At 38.8% G+C, this 19561-nt stretch overlaps 3 protein-coding genes across 3 annotated transcripts; 1 reads left to right on the top strand and 2 right to left on the bottom strand.

Moving 5' to 3' along the window:
- The first annotated feature begins 3232 nt into the window (after positions 1–3232).
- On the top strand, positions 3233–4445 carry LOC131598891 (zinc finger BED domain-containing protein RICESLEEPER 1-like). Its single transcript, XM_058871462.1, has 3 exons — positions 3233–3484; positions 3554–4302; positions 4407–4445. Exons 1-3 carry the CDS (start codon positions 3328–3330, stop codon positions 4443–4445), a joined length of 945 nt encoding a protein of 314 aa, XP_058727445.1. The 5' UTR covers positions 3233–3327.
- A 12991-nt stretch (positions 4446–17436) lies between these two features.
- On the bottom strand, positions 17437–17985 carry LOC131598871 (uncharacterized mitochondrial protein AtMg00860-like). The gene has a single exon (XM_058871445.1). The coding sequence runs from the start codon at positions 17983–17985 to the stop codon at positions 17437–17439; it is 549 nt and encodes a 182-aa protein (XP_058727428.1).
- Positions 17986–18066: 81 nt separating this feature from the next.
- Positions 18067–19245, bottom strand: LOC131598861 (uncharacterized). The gene has a single exon (XM_058871434.1). The coding sequence runs from the start codon at positions 19243–19245 to the stop codon at positions 18067–18069; it is 1179 nt and encodes a 392-aa protein (XP_058727417.1).
- Between the last annotated feature and the right edge of the window lie 316 nt (positions 19246–19561).

Here is a 19561-nt window from a genome sequence, read left to right as displayed (position 1 = left end):
CACATGGCAAACCAGACAACTCCCACCTCCTACATGAACATATGTGGTCAGCCAAGTTCACAGTGAACATGTCTGTTGGGTCTTGCACATGCTTAACTTCAAAAATATGTTCATCAGACATCCTACACAATAGAATAACCAAGAATCACATTACAGCTCATGCATAATTAATTAAATACAAGAGATCACACTTGTTTATACCTTACAATCCATGTGTTGGTGTAGGTACTTGTTTTCTCCACTTGTTTTCTAATGTTTGGCAGCACTGCATCATCAGGTAAATTCTCAAACCGCATCCTATTCTTAGCCCATCTCTCCATAAAATAGGTCCTGATCTCTTCCAGCATTATTACTAAAGGCTTGGTCCTTGACTCAAGGATCACACTATTGAATGCCTCAGACATGTTATTGAGTAGAGTGTCACATTTGTTAGTTACCTAAACACATCATATGAACAGGTTCTTATTATCAAACATATACATCTTATCAAACAAGTAATAGCAAGTAATAGCAAGTTACCTTAAAGTGTGATTTACTCCAGAATCTTGGAGATGTCTTCATCATATGTAAATATGCCTCTTCACTAATAAGTCTCATAGACCTCATTTCTCTCTCCCAAGCTTGTACATAGGTTGACCTTGCAGCTTTCCAGATAGCATCTTTCAACATTTTACCAGGATACTTCTTCCTGAAGTTATTATAAAGGTGCCTCACACAAAATCTTTGTTCAACCCCTGGCAAAAGCTCATCCATTGCTGGTAGTAGACCCTGAAAATTCACATAAAAATATAATGCATCAATAAACAAGTGTAATATGATACTAAAGACATAATTCTGCACAAACAAAATAAACCATGACCTTTTGTTGGTCTGAGATGAATGTGTATGTCAAACACTCTTCTTGACCACCTAGGTCATCAATCAGCAACTGCAACTGGAAGCATCTGGTCATTTGGATCCCTCCCTATTGCAGCCAGAATTTGTCCACCACACAACCCCTTTAAGAAGCAACCATCTAGACCAATGATGTGCCTAGATAACTTAAAGCTCTCCTTACATGCTGCAAAGCAAACATACAGCCTTTTGAAATATGGTCTTTGGTCCTCACTGCCATCTGGGACTGGATCAACATTAATCTTGATGGTAGACCCTGGGTTAGCTCTTAGCAACTCATGGCAATAATCATAAATCCTTGTATAATCCCCTAAGAAAGATCCATCAACCATGTCTCTAGCCTTAAATCTTGCCCTTATAGCCTTAGTTTTGTTAACACCCACATTCCACTTCCTTTGAGCCTTTGCCTTTATGTCCTTAATCTTCATCCTTGGATTGGTTTTCAGAGAGTTTTGAATTCTCTTGCTCAGCCATTTAGTTGTCAACATTTTCACATTATACTCTCTACTGCACTCATGCTTGTCAACCAATTTCCTTAGTTGCCATGTTTCTTCATTTGGCAATTTAGCACAATATGCTTCCCATTGACACCCATCCTTGCATTTAACCCTCACCCTCACTTTGTCATTCTTTGTAAACCTCATATTTCTTCCACTTTGCACAGCATATGATGTTATAGCTTCCTTGAAGTCATCCTTTGACCTAAAGTACACTCCTACTTCCCACTTGTAATCTGCCATGTCCTTCTTCACATTGAACATTGGGTAACTCTTATGTTTAACATCACCTTCTTCACTATCACAGCCACTTTCAAGTTCCTCACTATCATTTGCTATTTCCTCTTCCAAACCATCTTTATCCAACTGTTGTTTGCTTTGTTCCCCCTCTAGATCTTCAAGAAAATCATCCAAATCTTCTTCCTCTAAATCATCAAAGCCATCAGATGAATCATCAAATCCCACTTCCAAAGCACTCTCATAATTTTCATCAGCACTATCATCTCCACTATCAGTAGTAGACCCATCATTCACCTCACCCTCATTGACCTCATCCCTCATAGTATGTACCTCTTCCCTCACAATAGTCTCTTCAGCCCTCACAGTAGTGCAATCTTCCCTCACAATAGTCTCTTCATCCCTCACAGTAGTGAAATCTTCCCTCACAATAGTCTTTTCAGCCCTCACAGTAGTGTAATCTTCCCTTACAATAGTCTCTTCAGCCCTCACAGTAGTGCAGTCTTCACTCACAATGGTCTCTTCAGCCCTCACAACATTGTCATCATCCATCAAAACATTATCTTCTTCCCTCACAACATTATCTTCTGGCCTCACAACATTATCTTCATCCAGACCAGCAAATTCCTCATTAATTTTTGACATTAACTCTTCTGCTTCAATAGGAATATCACAAAATTCTGGCTGAGCTACTGTGTGTTGAATATATATGTCAACCCTTAAGTGCACCCTATAAAGATCAGCTATATCTAAGGCTCCTTTATCATCAACTAATTCAAGCAGGCCTTCAGTAGGATCTCTGTACCAAATTCTCTCAAACTCTCTATAACCTAATTCCTTAAGCACACCAACAAATTCAAAATAACCCCACGTATCTGCATCTATTCTCAACTTTGCAACGTCTCCTCCTTCATACTGACAATTGTTAATATCAACGAATCCACCACTATGGTGAATGGTTAAATTCAGAAACTCGTCCATTACACCTGAAGCAAAGCAAACCCTAAATAAAAATCGTGCTTTAATAACCCTAAATCAGTACAGAGAAACCCTAAATTAACAATCCCTGATTTACGAACCCTAAAAGTGGACCCTATACACGAACCCTAAAGAAAACCCTAAAAGAGAACCCTAAAAACGAAACCTAGATACGAAACATAAATACGAACCCTAAATGACATACCTGTTGTGGTTCAGTGGTGTCAATCCTCGCTATTCCTTCAGATTGCAATGCACAGACGAGAAGGGTACCCAGAGTTTCTTCGAGCTTTTCGTCTTCTATGGGCAAGAGAAATGAAGTATTCTGGAAAATGGTACTTCGTGGAAATGAGAATATAACCCTATAATACTGTATTTGACACATCAACACTCTTAAAATGCCACGTATATAATAAAATAATGAGACAACTAACGGAACCAAACGGAAGGATAAACGTGGCACCATTTTAAAAGATAAGGGAGTTATGTGAACTTTTTAAAAATTGTGGGACCAAAATGGACCCCGAGTGAAAGTTAAGGGACGAAAAAGGGTATTTTGCCTAAAATTAAGGACATCATTTTCAATATCTGTGAAAGTGTTAAATATATTAACCATAATGATGCAAGATTGAAGGCATTTTGTGATGTGGTTGAGCAGAAAGGTTTGAAAGAAAGAAAACTCATTATTGATTGTCCAACACGGTGGAATTCAACCTTTAATATGTTGTCAACTGCTTTGAACTTTAAGATTGCATTTGCATCCTACAAAGAAAGAGAGCCTCATTATGCTTATGCCCCTTCGCTTGAAGAATGGGACAAAGTTGAGAAAGTTTGTAAACTGCTAGAAGTGTTCAATCGTGCTACTCATGTGATCTCAGGTAGTTTATTATTTTTTTGTACTTTATTATTCTTATAATTATTTCCTATAACTACTATTTTAAATGTAGGTAGTGAGTATCCGACTGCAAATCTGTATTTGTCAGAAGTCTGGAAGGTGAAAGAAATACTTGATATGGAAAATGAAGATGAAGATCTCTTTATGAGAGAGATGGCAAGTCCAATGAAATTAAAATTTGACAAATATTGGGGAGGATGTAATATGTTGATGGCTATAGCTAGTGTTTTGGATCCTAGGTGCAAATTTCATATGGTGCGTATATGTTTTCCCAAAATATATAAATCTAAAGAAGTTGTTGATGAGAATATAAAAAAGGTCAAGCATTCACTTGAAGAGTTATATGATGAGTATGTAGCTATATCTTTGACAGAGTCTTCTTCTTCTTCTTCTGCTATTAATTTGGATAATAGTAATCAATCATCATCCCAAGTGAATATTGCACCTATCAGAACTGGATTTGATGAGATTATGAGTATTATTCAAGAAAATGAAGCCATTCCTCCAATAAAATCAGAATTGCAAGATTATCTTGATGAAGGTATTTACATTCCTAAAAGTAGCTCTTTTTGTGCTTTGGATTGGTGGAGGAACAATAGCATGAAATCTAAGATATTGTCAAAGATGGCTGCTGATATACTAGTTATTCCAATCTCAACTGTGACATCTGAGTCCACTTTCAGTGCTGGAGGTAGAGTTATAGATGAGTTTCGCTCTAAACTAAATGAAGAATCTGTTGAAGCTCTCATTTGTGGTGGAGATTGGTTCCGCCATAAGTATAATGTGAAGAAAAAATTAAAGGTTATTATTTTATATGATATGTTATTAATATTTATTCATTTTTATCATATTTTGTTTATTTAATTATATAGTATTTTTATATTTTTTCCTTTCTTATTTTGAAGGTTGAAAAAGAGGAGATATATATCACCTTGAAGATCTGATATCACTTTTGTTTGCATACTAGAATAAAGGAGTTGGCCATATTTGGTTCTGGAATTTAAGATATTATTCTAGTCTACGCATAAGTTATCAAGCTTTTTGGAGTTATGTTTTTTTTTTAATTTCCTTTTAGTATCTTTGTAATGTTGAAGTGTGACATAAATATTATTATCTTGCTACAATAGTATGAAATGTTTTCAACTTTTAAGTATTGGATTGTTTGTTAATCATGTCAATTATATTGCTGCAAGCCTACAATGTTATATTTAGTCTTGCTTCTAATTACATAATAATGGATTTAAAAATACATAAAATTAATTATTTAAATAGGCTTTGAAATAGGCTTTAAGGCCAGGCTTTTAAAAAGGCCAGGCCAGGCCAAAAAAAAGGCCTATAATAGGCCATAGGCCAGGCTCAGGCCTTTAAAATTTATCATAGGCCAGGCTCAGGCCTTTTAAAGCCTGGCCTGGCCTGGCCTATTTCCACCCCTACCTATACGGCATCACGACCCACCTTTCTAATCACACCGATATGTTACCCCAAGTGGGAAACGCCTTTTAAAGACCCTCACCAGCATATCGCAATGGTAGCTCAGATGCATAAAACATACCGAGCACGTACATGTCTTACCCCTAGTGGGATACGTCATTCAATACCCTCACTAGCACATCGCAACAGTAATATTTAGAACCATATCCATAACAACAGTGCATTACCACCTAGTAGATTAAGCCTACTCCGATTCAAGCATACATAACAACCATGCTCATGGAGCCATACAATCAACAATTCTGAATGTTCAACCGGAACAACGGAAGTCAACCATAAACATGCCATAATATAAACCACACAAGTGTATTTCACAGCATACATGCATACATAAGGGATTACGAGCATATTATGGTCTTGTACAATTAAAACACACATTCAGAATGTCATACAAGTTAGAAGAGGCTTCCGAATCCAATACGAAACGAAACTGCACTCATAGGGGAGAAATACAAATTTTGCATCAGACTAGTTCGCTACAGCGAACTCAAACAAAACCAAAACCTTCTTCAGCCCAGGCCAGTTCGCTACAGCGAATTGCTAGCGAAGCCCCGATTCGCTATAGCGAACGGTAGCGAGCTCCAGCGAATAAATTATGTCAACTCCCAGACTTATTTGCTACTCAGTTCGCTACTATGAATTATTCGCTATAGTGAACTAAAGTTCGCTACAGCGAACTCTGCTATACCCAGAAAATTACAGAATCGTATTTGAGGTCTCCAAGCCCCAAATTTTACATGCATCTACTCTTGATCAAATGACAAGGCATAATGATCACAAATATGACAACTACTAATAAAATAGAGGTTTAAGAATGTATTAGTAAGGAATATTGAACATGTACTCTCAAAAACCTTAACCCCAAACATAGCATTAAACCATAAAACATCCCTAAGTCTCTATCTATGAGACTCACCTTGAATAAGAGAAGTAGAGTCTGCGAAACTCAGAAGTAGGTGGTGAAGATGGTTGAATAGAGAATGCATGCAAGGTTGAAGATGAAGTTGTGATATGAGTCTTTCTCTTCTTCCCTCTTGTTTCACATTTTTTTCTCCTTCTTCTCCAAATTCTATTTTTGTTTCACAAATGCCAAATAGTCCTTAGCCAAACATGCCCTTAAGTCTTAGTATTAGGTGTAATGACCATGACACCCCGACTAGACTTTATTTACCATGATGCCATCTAGTTACATTATAACTAAATAGAAAAATAAATAGGATATTACATTCTCCCCCCCCCCCCCTAAATAGGATTCGTCCTCGAATTCGAAAACTTACCAGAACAGGCGAGGATATAACTCATGCATCTCTGATTCGAGCTCCCAAGTAGCTTTGTCAGGACGCGACTCTTCCCACAACACCTTGACAATAGGTATCTCCTTATTTCTCAAGGACTTGCTAGCATACTCCGGAATACGACACGGTTGCGGTTGGAATGAAAAATCTGGCTTTACTTCAATCGTATCTGGTAGGATAGGATGAAACGAATCTGGCACAAAATTCCGCAACTGAGAAACGTGGAAGACATCATTCAGCCCCGATAGTGAAGGAGGCAACGCTAACTGGTATGAAACTTCACATATCCGTCTCATGATCTGATAAGGTCCAACGTATCTCGGGCTAAGTTTGCGCGTCTTGAATGGTCCTTTCAACCTCAATCTCGGAGTCACCTTCAAGAATACATGATCTCCTACTTCAAATTTCAAGGGTCTTCTTCGCTTATCCGCATAACTCTTTTGTCGATCTTGAGCTTGCTTCATCTTGTCTCGGATCATCTTAACCTTCTCTGTTGTTTCTTGAATTATCTCCGGTCCAAGGATTCCTTTCTCGCCAACTTCAGACCAACATAAAGGTGATCGGTATTTCCTGCCGTACAAGGCTTCGTACGGAGCCATACCAATACTCGCATGATAACGGTTGTTATACGCAAACTCTATCAAAGTCAAGTTATCCTTCCAACTTCCACCACTTTCCAAAACACATGCCCTCAACATATCCTCAATGGTCTGGATAGTCCTTTTCGTCTGTCCATCCATCTGAGGGTGGTTAGAAGTGCTCAAATTCAAATTTGTACCCATCTCTTGATGAAAAGCTTTGCAAAATCGGGTGTCATACCCCAAAATTTGCCCGATATAATCCACATCTTCCAATTTATTAAGGGTGTTAAAAATTAAGAGCCATAGGGTTTAATATATCTATTGTTAAACTCGCCCTCTTATAAAATTCCCTTATAAATCAGTTAAAATAAAATAGGGGTTTGAATAGCAAGTATTTCTGGGATACAAACAATAGGCTCAATTATTACAAAAAAAGTTCTATCATTTTTTGGGATATTATTTGTGTTTCACTAACACTTGATTTTTATTGTTAATTTTATTATTAGTTGGTATTAATATTTTTTTAATCTTACTAACTAATTTTTGTTAATTATCATTAGTATTATTAGTAAATATTATTATCACTAACTATTATTATTATTATTAATTATTAGGTTGTTAAAAAATTAGGGAATTTCTTTTCCCACCTTTTAATGTCCTTACCACGAAGGACATCTGCATTTATGCACGTTGATTGGCCTCCCGATGGCCGTGAGACTTAGTGACTGTCATGAACAGTCACTCCGCGCCCGCATCTACGCACCCCCTAACCTGTGGGGAGTTTCCTTTTATATCTTTGTACTCTTACAACTGTGTGTCCTTTCCACGAAGGACATCTTCGTTTACGCACGTCGATTGGCCTCTCGATGGCCATGCGATCTAGTGACTGTCTTTAACGGTCACTTCATGCCTACATCTACGAGTTCCCTAGCCTGTAGGGATTATATTTCTTCATACGAAGGACATCCTCATTAGCATACATCAATTGGCCTCTCGATGGCCATGCGATTCAGTGACTGTCTTGAACGGTCTCCTCGTGCTTATTCCTGCGCACCCTCTAACTTGTAGGGTTTGGATTTCCATCTATACGTATTTCATCCCTAGCCTGTAGGGATTTCTCTTCATCCAATATCGTCCTTATATAGGTTGTGTTCCGCATAGAGAACCTTCCCACCAAGGACAACTTCATTGGTACACGTTGATTGGCCTCCCAATGGCCATGAGACTTGGTGACTATCTTGAATGGTCACCAACCGCTACCTTCTACATACTCCCTGATCTAAGGGATTTCCATTGGCATGTCATAACATCTATCTCGCAAGGATTTCGCTAGGGTCTAATGTCACCTCTAAAGTTATCCCTAGGATTATATGTTACACGTATGCATTGCATGCACGGGGTTATAATACAAGAGGTCTCACGCGTACGCGTGCATTTGCATTTTCATGCATTCATACATTTACATTCTCATCTTCGCCCGCATCCACCCGTTCCGTGCTAGCCGATTTCCCGAGACTCAAAAAAAAATCAAAGGATCGCAAACTATGGAGAAAGGAGGATAAATTATTGAGAATGACCTTAGTCTTACTAAGAAAAAGAGGATGTCTTTCACCATGCCATCCGCATGTCCATGCCTTGTCATAACAGGATTATAAATACAATAAAGGTTTTCATCGAGCAAGAATTAGTTCAACAAAGAGTTCCCTCATAGATACACTCAAGATGTATCTAGTCATAAAGGGGTTCATCTTAGAACATATCAAACTTTCAAGGATGCTCTACGATAACCTGGGGGCAAGGATTAGTCCAACTGGGGCAATATCCTGAATAAAGAGGCGTAACTACGATTGAGAGAAGGCGGCGTGTGTTAACTCTACACCAAGGGGCAAAAGGGTCATAGGTTCTCTCTATCAACCTACGAATTCTAAAGGTTATGAATGGTGTGATACTATCCTTAGGGAAAGCAAAAGAGGTTCAGTCAAAGGAAACTCATGAAGTTCCGATACGACGAAAACCCACTGCTAACAATTTATTCTCGACAGGTTTGACGTGCCCAAGGAAAATTCGAGGTTGCCCTCACTTCTACAAGTCTAAAGAGCTAAGGAGTGAAACAGGGTCAGTAGATCTACGAAGGAGACTATCCCTAGGATCAATAGGTGTTTACCATGCTCACAATTTCAACCCTTACGACCGCTAAGTGTTACTCAGGATAGAAGTTGTACCTTCGGATTTAGCAATTCTAATGGGACGACCATGCAGGTTTTGGAGTCGATTCATTCGCTCACTACTATGACTTTCCAGTCGCACACTTCTATTTTTAGGATTATTAACAAACTTAAGGGAGAATGACGAATACAAATAACTTAATCCAGCTAAACGTATGCTTTCGAGGTAAGACCGAGCCGAGGATGTACAGGCATTGCTTCAATTCCTAAACAGTGGAGATATAAGGATGTTAATCCCTCGTCACCCCCTCGAGCCAGGAGTTGGAGTTTGTTTCTACTTTTTCAATTAAACCTTGATTTTAACCAGGGGCAGGGTAGATTTCAATTAATTCAATGGTGTATTTTGGTTGACAAGAGAATCAATCCATCCGAGCCAGGATTCAAGCAAAGGTTCAAGCGTATCTCCTTCCTCGCATTCATCCAAGATTGAGGAAGAAATGGAGATAACATTCACAACAATCTTCTTCCTCAATACATCATTCAAGATCGAGGAAGTATCACAGTCGAAGCTCACAAATAAAGTCGACATGGCAGTCACAACATTCCATATCCAAGGATCAAATTTCCAAAGGAGCCAAAAAAAGAAGGAAAAAAACGCCCGCTAAGTCAAAATGAAAAAATTCATAAAAGAAAACAAAAACGACTTAGGCAAAAATTAGGGCATCCCGAGGGATCAAATTCAAAGGACTTGGTTCATGCAAAAAAAAGGGATAAAAACAAAGGCGAAATACAAAGGACAATCTTGTGACTGCCACATCATCAAAGCTTCTCATAAACGCTTGGATCTTAACAACACAACTTTCATCGATGCTTGGATCTCACTAAGGCTTCTGCCCAACATCAAAACTGATTCTCTTACAAACAAAGCACATCCATTGGATTAAAAGAATTCTTAGGATCTGGAGAACATCAAGGAGAAAGGGGTGGGATAAATAAAATTTTGAGCCTTATATCCATTGTTTCTTAAAACATGAACCAGGCCAAGTTACAACATTTAAAAGTCCTAATTGAGGCAAGGTTAACTACGAAAGCATATTAAGCAGGAATTTGTTATACTGACTCCTATGTTTGTTAAAACTACTTCTAATCACTATGTTTCTTCAAGCATTCTTTTCAAAACCATCCAGTCCTAATTCATAACGGACTTCGATTTCAAAACTTGCATACGCATTCCATTGGAGCTACTTCTCAAAAAGTACAACACCATCTACGATTATACACTTAGCATCGAGGAAATCTCGAAATAGGTTAATCAAAGGTGATCATTTCTAATAAGGACCCTGGAGTCGGGGGAACCACATCTAGGGGGTTCTCCTAAACAGGGGCAAAAAATTTCAAGGAGCACAGGGGCATACAATCGAACATCCTATTAACTAGGGGCAGTCTTCCTAAGGTTCAATCGACTTGGGGCACATCTCAAAGCAATCTCAAACAGGGGCATGTCAGACATGGGAAGAATTCAAATTCAGAGGATAAAACACTATGGATAACCTTCCATGACCTGGAGATCAGGGGCACACCCTTCAATCTAAACATCGAAGCATATGACAAGGCTATTCCCTGGGGCACTTCCTTCATAAGCATCTTTCTCCATGAAAATACTGGAGCAATGGATATCAAATCCGCAAGACACACAACAAAAGGAAAAAGGCGTTCTCGCACTTTACAACATCGAACAAATTCTTTCTCCTAACTACGATCTTCCGAGCTCAAACAAGACAGGTATTGGGAAATCGCGCTAGCATCACACCCCATCCTAGCAAATAGACCTGCAACTCCAGCGAACTATATACGCTTTGGTTATTAATAACCTACCGTTGGAGCATCACACAAATACATACAAATCACGCATTACATACATTGGTTGATACATTACACCGTAACTCTTTATGTGGTCTTCTTCAAGACAAACATTCACATCCATTCAAAAGACCTTTTTCGGGTAATCTTACAGAAGACATTACTTCGTTCCACTCATTACGTCAACCAAGCATACGCATATGCATAAGCATACATAAACATTACAAAGCCAGCATAAGCATAGTCAGGGTATAAGTGCAAGCATGGAATAAACAAGTTCAAAGGGTTTGAGGAGATAAAACCATGAGATTGCATCAGCATTAGCATACATGCATACGCATTAGCATTAGCATATACATATCACAAAAGCCCAATTTTTATTGGCAATCCAAACCATTACAAAGTCCAGTTCCCGTCTGGTAGTCAGTCCTCAGTATACATACAACATATACATGTGTAAGCATTCACACATACGCATTATACAAACAACAGGGGCATGTGCATAACGCATAAGCATGATGCATACGCATTTACAAAACAAAATTCTACATAGGTAAATTTCGCGATAACACTCGCGAATAACCCTATTGGTGGTACAGGTAAATTCTGCGATAACACTCGTAGATAACCCTGATAACATAGGTAAATTTCGCGACAACACTCGCGAATAACCCTATTGGTGGTACAGGTAAATTCTGCGACAACACTCGCAGATAACCCTGGTAACATAGGTAAATTTCGCGACAACACTCGCGAATAACCCTATTGGTGGTACAGGTAAATTCTGCGATAACACTCGCAGATAACCCTGATAACATAGGTAAAATTCGCGACAACACTCGCGAATAACCCTATTGGTGGTACAGGTAAATTCTGCGACAACACTCGCAGATAACCCTGGTAACATAGGTAAATTTCGCGACAACACTCGCGAATAACCCTATTGGTGGTACAGGTAAATTCTGCGATAACACTCGCAGATAACCCTGATAACATAGGTAAATTTCGCGACAACACTCGCGAATAACCCTATTGGTGGTACAGGTAAATTCTGCGACAACGCTCGCAGATAACCCTAGTAACATAGGTAAATTTCGCGACAACACTCGCGAATAACCCTATTGGTGGTACAGGTAAATTCTGCGATAACACTCGCAGATAACCCTGGCGAAACAGGTAAATTCTGCGATGGTATTCGCCGATAACCCTGTCGGTGCAGGTGAACTTGCTAGAATTATAGCAAGCAATCCTATTGGGGTCCAAACTGCGATGTAACTTGCCAGAACTATGGTAAGTGAGAGGTACAAACTGAGAGTAACTTGCCAGAACTATGGTAAGTGAGAGGTTCACAAACTGCGATGTAACTTGCCAGAAATATGGTAAGTGAGAGGTACAAACTGCGATGTAACTTGCCAGAACTATGGTAAGTGAGAGGTACAAACTGAGAGTAACTTGCCAAAACTATGGTAAGTGAGAGGTTCACAAACTGCGATGTAACTTGCCAGAACTATGGTAAGTGAGAGGTATAAACTGCGATGTAACTTGCCAGAACTATGGTAAGTGAGAGGTACAAACTGAGAGTAGCTTGCCAGCACTGTGGTAAGTGAGAAGTTCACAAACTGCGAGTAGCTTACCAGCACTATGGTAAGTGAGAAGTTCACAAACTGCGAGTAGCTTACCAGCACTATGGTAAGTGAGAAGTTCACAAACTGCGAGTAGCTTACTAGAACTATAGTAAGTGAGGGGTTCACAAACTACGAAGACTTACTAGAACTATAGTAAGTAGGGGTTCACAAACTGCGGAGGCTTGCTGACCATAGCAAGCCAATTACACAACCAACAGAAGGTCCTTGCTATTCCTTTTCAGGAACCTTTCCAGGAAGTCTTCTTCAAGACGTATTCCATCCTTTCTAGGAGCTTTTCCAGGCATACAAGATTTTTCAAACGATTCCTCAATTGAGTTTATCACGTTAGTCCCTTGGCAGTGATAATGGCACCTTCAATTTCAATCCAAATCGTAACCATCGCGTTACGTCTTATCACGTTAGTCCCTTGGCAGTGATAATGGCACATTCAATTTCAACCTAAATCGTAACCTTCGCGTTACGTCTTATCATGTTAGTCCGCTAGCAATGATATGGCACCGAGTTCTTTGGCAGTAACCAAGACTCATTTAAATTTCAATTTCAAATTCAACCCCAACCATGACTTATTGCGTTAGTCCCTGAGCAGCAGTAAGATTATGTCTTATCACGTTAGTCCCCTGGCAGTGATACAAAGCTACGTCTCTTTGCAAGTAGGGATTTATTTTCCCTGATCACAAGGTTTCTCGAACAGTTCTTCAAATTGGGTTTATCACGTTAGTCCCTCGGCAGTGATCTTCTTCAAAACTTCACCCAACAATCAAAGGTGTTATCTTTCTTTTCAGAGCTACTTCAACTAACATAATTAACAATCATGCATCATTCAACTAACATACCTCATCCATACATATTGCATATACATACACCGTTCTCATTTATTTTGAGGAGCTCACTGCATCATGCATCGCATACATCATAAACATTGCATAAAGTCAAGGTTGCCTTTTTAGGCCATGCTACGATCAAAATGCGTAGCTCCTTCAAAAAAAGAGAGAGCATCTGCTCCACAGTAAAAAAAGAAGGAGGGATATTTACCCTGGGTGGCATCTGTAAGCCCGTCTCCCTCAGAAGTTCTTCTTGATAAATGCAAATTTTAGGGCATTTCAGTGTCCAATCATCTTCTACCTTTAGATCACGATAGGCAGACGTGCCTATCTGACTCTTCAGGTTTAAGAAGATTGAACAGGGGCAGCTGTCATACCCCAAAATTTGCCCGATATAATCCACATCTTCCAATTTATTAAGGGTGTTAAAAATTAAGAGCCATAGGGTTTAATATATCTATTGTTAAACTCGCCCTCTTATAAAATTCCCTTATAAATCGGTTAAAATAAAATAGGGGTTTGAATAGCAAGTATTTCTGGGATACAAACAATAGGCTCAATTATTACAAAAAAAGTTCTATCATTTTTTGGGATATTATTTGTGTTTCACTAACACTTGATTTTTATTGTTAATTTTATTATTAGTTGGTATTAATATTTTTTTAATCTTACTAACTAATTTTTGTTAATTATCATTAGTATTATTAGTAAATATTATTATCACTAACTATTATTATTATTATTAATTATTAATTATTAGGTTGTTAAAATAATAATAAAATAAAAAAAAACCCAAAAAAACAAGTTTGTTCAAGTCTCATGGAAATAGAATAAGAGAATTAAATCATAAATAAAATTTGGAATTTCTTTTAGAACTAACAGAATCGTGTAAAGTGGGATTTGAGATTTGATGATTCAAAATAAGAAAGTTGCAATATCCCTTCCAAATCAAGTCTCAATTTCTGAAAATTAGGAGATTTGATATGATTTCTTAGACCTAATGCATTCCCCATAAATACCTGGATGAATTCAGAAGCGGGGGAGGGTTTTTTTCTCCGCCTCCAAGAACTAAAAACCGGACTCACCAAAACTCAAAAAAAGAGAGATTCGATTTTCAATTTGCATACGAATTCAAGGCGTTTAAAGGTTTGAATTTGCTTCATAGGTATTCACAGAGGCAGTTTGGATCATCACGAGGACATACCACGTTAAGAATCATGCATTAGAGCCACAGTTTTTCTTAATTTTTTTTAACATCGTTTAGGCCCTTTCATGCGTTGTAAATCGATTTTAATTATATATTCATGTTTACAATGATGTGTTGATACTTTCTGGGCAATTTAATTGTATATTAAGTGCAGGTTTGGACTGGTGCCATTGTTAGGGTTCATGTCCATGATTTTGGGGGAATCAAATAACAGTGATTTCATGGCCAATTAAGGAGCTTATTAGATTCGCAAGGCTATGTATAATCGTTCTCCATAGTTTTATTGCATTTATTGGTGTTAATACGCAGGTCGTGAGGGTGAACATATTTGGCTACGGCGGAAAAACCGTAGGTAAAAGGTGGCTCTGGTTGCAGAAATAAAAAGGCTCAGTGAAGAAGACGATAGGAGGCGCGCAGAAAAGCTGTTTCAATTTTAAACGGACTTTGTGTATTTCATATAGCTTGTTGGTTGCATGACTAACAGCGAAGATTCCTTGGCCCAGTGGTAGCGCGTTTGTATTGGATTTGTTGTCCCTCATTACGCTGGTTCGATCCCTGCATGCGACAAGATTTTCTTCATTTTTCAACTTAACAAGCCTGCAGATCCAGTGGTGTTATCTCGCGAACAGCTATGGTGCAACCTCAGATCTCTTCCGTTGGATCATCATCTCATGCAAATCTGAAGGCCCTGAGCGCAGAACTCCATCATACACCATCAATAAGCAGCAATACAGGATCGCAGCCATGTTTTTTAATACTTTTTATGTATATATATTTATTATTTGTATAATTTGCTTAATTATAAAAATATTAGTATTTATTATTTGTATAATTTGCTTAATTATAAAAATATTAGTATGTGTATAACTTATTTATTTATTTTTATTAAGATTAGAGCATAATTAGGATTAGGAATTAAATTAGGATTAGGATTATAACATTTTCCCGATTATTTTGATTATCTCGATTATTCGAGTTAATTGATTTTAATCATTTAATTACTAAAAAAAAATCACAATAAAAACCCTAGAAAGTTATATGCATTAGGGTTTGCCCGATCCCATTGCCCATTTGGCAAAACATTAACCCTTTATTTAATTCTCTCCTCGACCCGACTAAATCTATTAGTCGCATTAGACGAGAGATAAAAACAATAAACTCTAAACTTCCCCTTTAACGAATAAATGGCGGATGAATATCTATTTCATCCCGCCTTCGAATTAGTCGATTCTCTATGTCGTACTGAGCAAATATCTGAATAAAGTAACAAAGCAATTTAATTAATCCTTTATTTTAATTCTCTCCTCGACCCGACTAAAGCTATTAGTCGCATTAGACGAGAGATAAAAAATTCAAAACACATTTAATTTGCTGCCCGCGACGATCAATCTATCGATCTGAGTAACCAGCAATGCCCCTTAATCCGTTAGCTATACTGATCAAATCTATTGATCACCGCATCTAATGGTGCCATATCAAACCAGGGTTGTACGCCCAAATCTTAAAAAACACACTAAACCACGACACTACGGATATTCATCCTTGTCAATCAGGCAACTCAAAATGCCTTGCAAACCACAACAATTCAAACTATGACAGGCCAGTCAAAAAGCCTTCAAACAATCAATCAAATTCTAAGGCGTACAATCCTGTGCCCGAACTACGTTGACTCTGATTCTCCCTAAGGAGATACGTAGGCACTTGGATAACCAAGGCGAGTCCCCCTCCCTAAAATCTCAATTCACTTAAAATCTCAATTTTGCCCTTTTCACTTCTTTAGCTATTAACCTTAACTTTTAGCCATAAACTGTTGCCTTAGATTCAAAGCCTTAGAAAAGGGTTGAGGGTGCCTAACACCTTCCCTCGACCTGATTATAATAACTTACCCCGATCTCTTAACTGCGTAGGGTTTCCTATTCGCCCTTCAGAATAGGTGGCGACTCTAAAACTTTAATTTTTAGGGCAGGTTGCTACATCGGGAAGTGAACTTCGGATCCCTATTCGACACAATGTTAGAAGGTACATCGTGCAATCTTACAATTTCCACTACAAAAAGCCTCACAAGGTGAGAAACCTTGTGAGTTGTCTTAACCGATAAGAAATGCGTGGACTTGGTCAAACGATTCACTATCACCCATATCGAGTCATATCCACCTAAGAATCGTGGTAGTCCCACGATGAAGTCCATGGATATACTGTCCCACTTCCAAACAGGAATATCCAATGGTTGCAACACACCATCGGGTCTTTGGTGCTCTATCTTCACTTGTTGGCAAATCACACACTGCTCTACATAATTAGCCACATCTCTCTTCATACCAGGCCACCAAAAATTCCCTTTCAAGTCCTGATACATATTGGTCAATCCGGGATGAATGGTGAATTTGCTCTTGTGAGCCTCGTCCAGAATTAATCTCCTTAATTCCGTATTATTGGGCACACACATCCTTTGTCCAAAAAGAATGAGTCCATCAGATGTACGAAAGAAATCCGGAAGGTTTGCCTTAGCTTGCAATTCTACATCATTCCACTAAGCTTGAGGAATTCTTTCCCGCAACTCGTTCTCAATGCACAAGTTACTAATCAACACACCTGTTGGTGCCCATTCAAAATGCAAATTCAGATTTATGAAATTCTCCATAAGGCCAAACTCCAACATCATCAGTTTTGCAACTTTAATCTCTTTTCTACTCAATGCATTCGCTACCTTATTAGCTTTACCTGGATGGTACTTCAATTCGAAGTCAAAGTCCTTCAAGTACTCCATCCATCTCCTCTGACGCATGTTAAGTTCTTTCTGATCAAAGAGGTACTTCAAACTCTTATGATTACCGAACATCTCAAAGTGAACTCCATACAAATAATGTCGCTACACCTTGAGTGCAAATACTATTGTTGCAAGTTCAAGGTCATGAGTAGGGTAATTCTCTTCATGAGATCTCAATTGTCTTAATGCGTAAGCCATGAATTTCCCATCTTGCATCAACACTCCACCTAAACCTGTCTTAGAATCATCGTAGAATACTTCGTAAGATCGATTTGGATATGGGATCATTAACACCGGAGCAGTAGTTAACTTCTCCTTGAGTTTCTGAAAACTCTTCTCACATTCTGAATTCCATTCGAATGAAACTTCCTTTCTTGTAAGCCTGGTCAAAGGTAGTGCCAACTTAGAAAAGCCCATAATGAACCTCCGATAGTAACTTGCCAATCCTAGGAAACTACGGGCCTCAGTTGCATTCTTGGGTTGCTCCCAATTTATTACTGCTTCTACCTTTGTAGGGTCTACATATATGCCACCGCCGGATATGACATGTCCAAGAAACATGACTTCAGACATCCAGAACTCACACTTGCTAAACTTTGTAAGCAACTGCTTCTCTTGAAGAACCGACAATACAACTCTCAAATGCTCCATGTGCTCTTCGATAGTCCGAGAGTAGATCAAGATGTCATCTATGAAGATTACCACGAATCGATCCAAATATGGTTGAAACACTCAGTTCATGTAATCCATAAAGACAGGAGGAGCATTGGTTACCCCAAATGGCATAACCAAGAACTCGTAATGGCCGTATCTCTTCTTAAAAGTCTTCTTCGATACATTCGAACTCTTAACCCAAATTTGATGATATCCCGATCTAAGGTCAATCTTTGAGAACACACAGGCTACTTTCAATTGATCAAGGAGGTCATCAATCCGTGGTAGATGGTACTTGTTCTTTATGGTTACCTTATTCAAGTGACAATATTCAATGCACAAACGCATACTACCGTCCTTCTTCTTTACTAATAAGACTGGGGCTCTCCATGGAGAAACACTAGGACGAATGAAGAGTTTTGCCAACAAATCTTCTAGCTGACTCTTCAACTCCCTTAATTCGGCAGGAGACATTCGATAAAGGGAAATCGAAACTGGAGCGGTACCCGGAACAAGATCAATAGAGAATTCAACTTCCCTTTTTGGCGGAAGAGAAGTAACATCTTCAGGAAATACATCAGGTCCAATGGAGTCCACGGTAAGAGCCAAAAGAAAAGACTTCTCTTGAGTAAAAAGGTAATTAACCATGTTAATCACACCTTCAAGCAGTTGTCCAATGGCCTCAGTCGGAGTAGTCTCCTCAGCAGGAATAAAGATAGCCTTCTCTTTACAACCGATGTACACTGAGTTAGCTAACAACCAGTCCATAGCTAATACTACATCGATCTTCTTAAGCGGTAGACAATTGAGGTCAATCAAGAATCTACGACCATTGAAAGTAATAGAACACTCCTTGCAAACCTCTCGAGCTTCTACTACGTCTTCAGTGGCCGACAAGATAATCATAGGATTCGGGAGAGGACTTGCTTCAAAACCAAGTCTCCGCACACAATGATAAGAGACGAAAGAATGTGTTGCCCCATAATCAACTAACACAAACAAGGGCTGATTATTAACATAACATGTAACAACAAAAAGATTAGTGTTCCCTTGAGTCTTCCTTGCGTCTAAGGTGTAAACACGACCTTTAGTCTTTTCAGGAACATCCGGAGCGGTGCAATCCTTCCTAATGTGACAAAATCCTTGACATTTGAAGCATTGCACTGGGGCTGTCTTGCAATCTCCATACTGTATTCCCTTACACTTACCACACCAAAAAGGTTGGGTAGAGCGATCACCATGAACCTGTTTCTTCATATATGGGGAATTGCGAGTTTTCAATTGCTGCCCCGACCTTCCTTGATCTCTACAAACCGACTTGTTCTGCTCCCTTTCCTCTTGGACCCTCTTCAATGTGTTTTCAGCAACATATCATTGTCTCAGGCACTCAACATAAGTGGTAAATTCTCTTTGAGACACACTGTGCACAATATCAGCATTCAGCCCCATGAGAAACTGGTCAATCTCCCATAACTCATCTGGTACATAAGCAGCTTGTCGGGAATAGGCAGCCATGTCTTCGAATTTCTCAGCATATTTGGACACTGACATGTTGCCTTTCTTGAAAGATTGG

This window comes from Vicia villosa, linkage group LG1 (genome assembly GCF_029867415.1).
Source record: "Vicia villosa cultivar HV-30 ecotype Madison, WI linkage group LG1, Vvil1.0, whole genome shotgun sequence".
Taxonomy (NCBI): domain Eukaryota; kingdom Viridiplantae; phylum Streptophyta; class Magnoliopsida; order Fabales; family Fabaceae; genus Vicia; species Vicia villosa.
This window is presented reverse-complemented; position numbering and strand designations above follow the sequence as displayed.

What these genes read in the sequence shown, in the direction of transcription:
- LOC131598891 (XM_058871462.1), top strand. Translation starts at nt 3,328, where the DNA reads ATGTTGTCAACTGCTTTGAACTTTAAGATTGCATTTGCATCCTACAAA. An exon ending in TGCTACTCATGTGATCTCAG is followed by an intron (nt 3,485 to 3,553) that starts GTAGTTTATTAT and finishes TTTTAAATGTAG; the next exon opens with GTAGTGAGTATCCGACTGCA. An exon ending in ATGTGAAGAAAAAATTAAAG is followed by an intron (nt 4,303 to 4,406) that starts GTTATTATTTTA and finishes CTTATTTTGAAG; the next exon opens with GTTGAAAAAGAGGAGATATA.
- LOC131598871 (XM_058871445.1), bottom strand. Translation starts at nt 17,985, where the DNA reads ATGGAGCATTTGAGAGTTGTATTGTCGGTTCTTCAAGAGAAGCAGTTG.
- LOC131598861 (XM_058871434.1), bottom strand. Translation starts at nt 19,245, where the DNA reads ATGAAGAAACAGGTTCATGGTGATCGCTCTACCCAACCTTTTTGGTGT.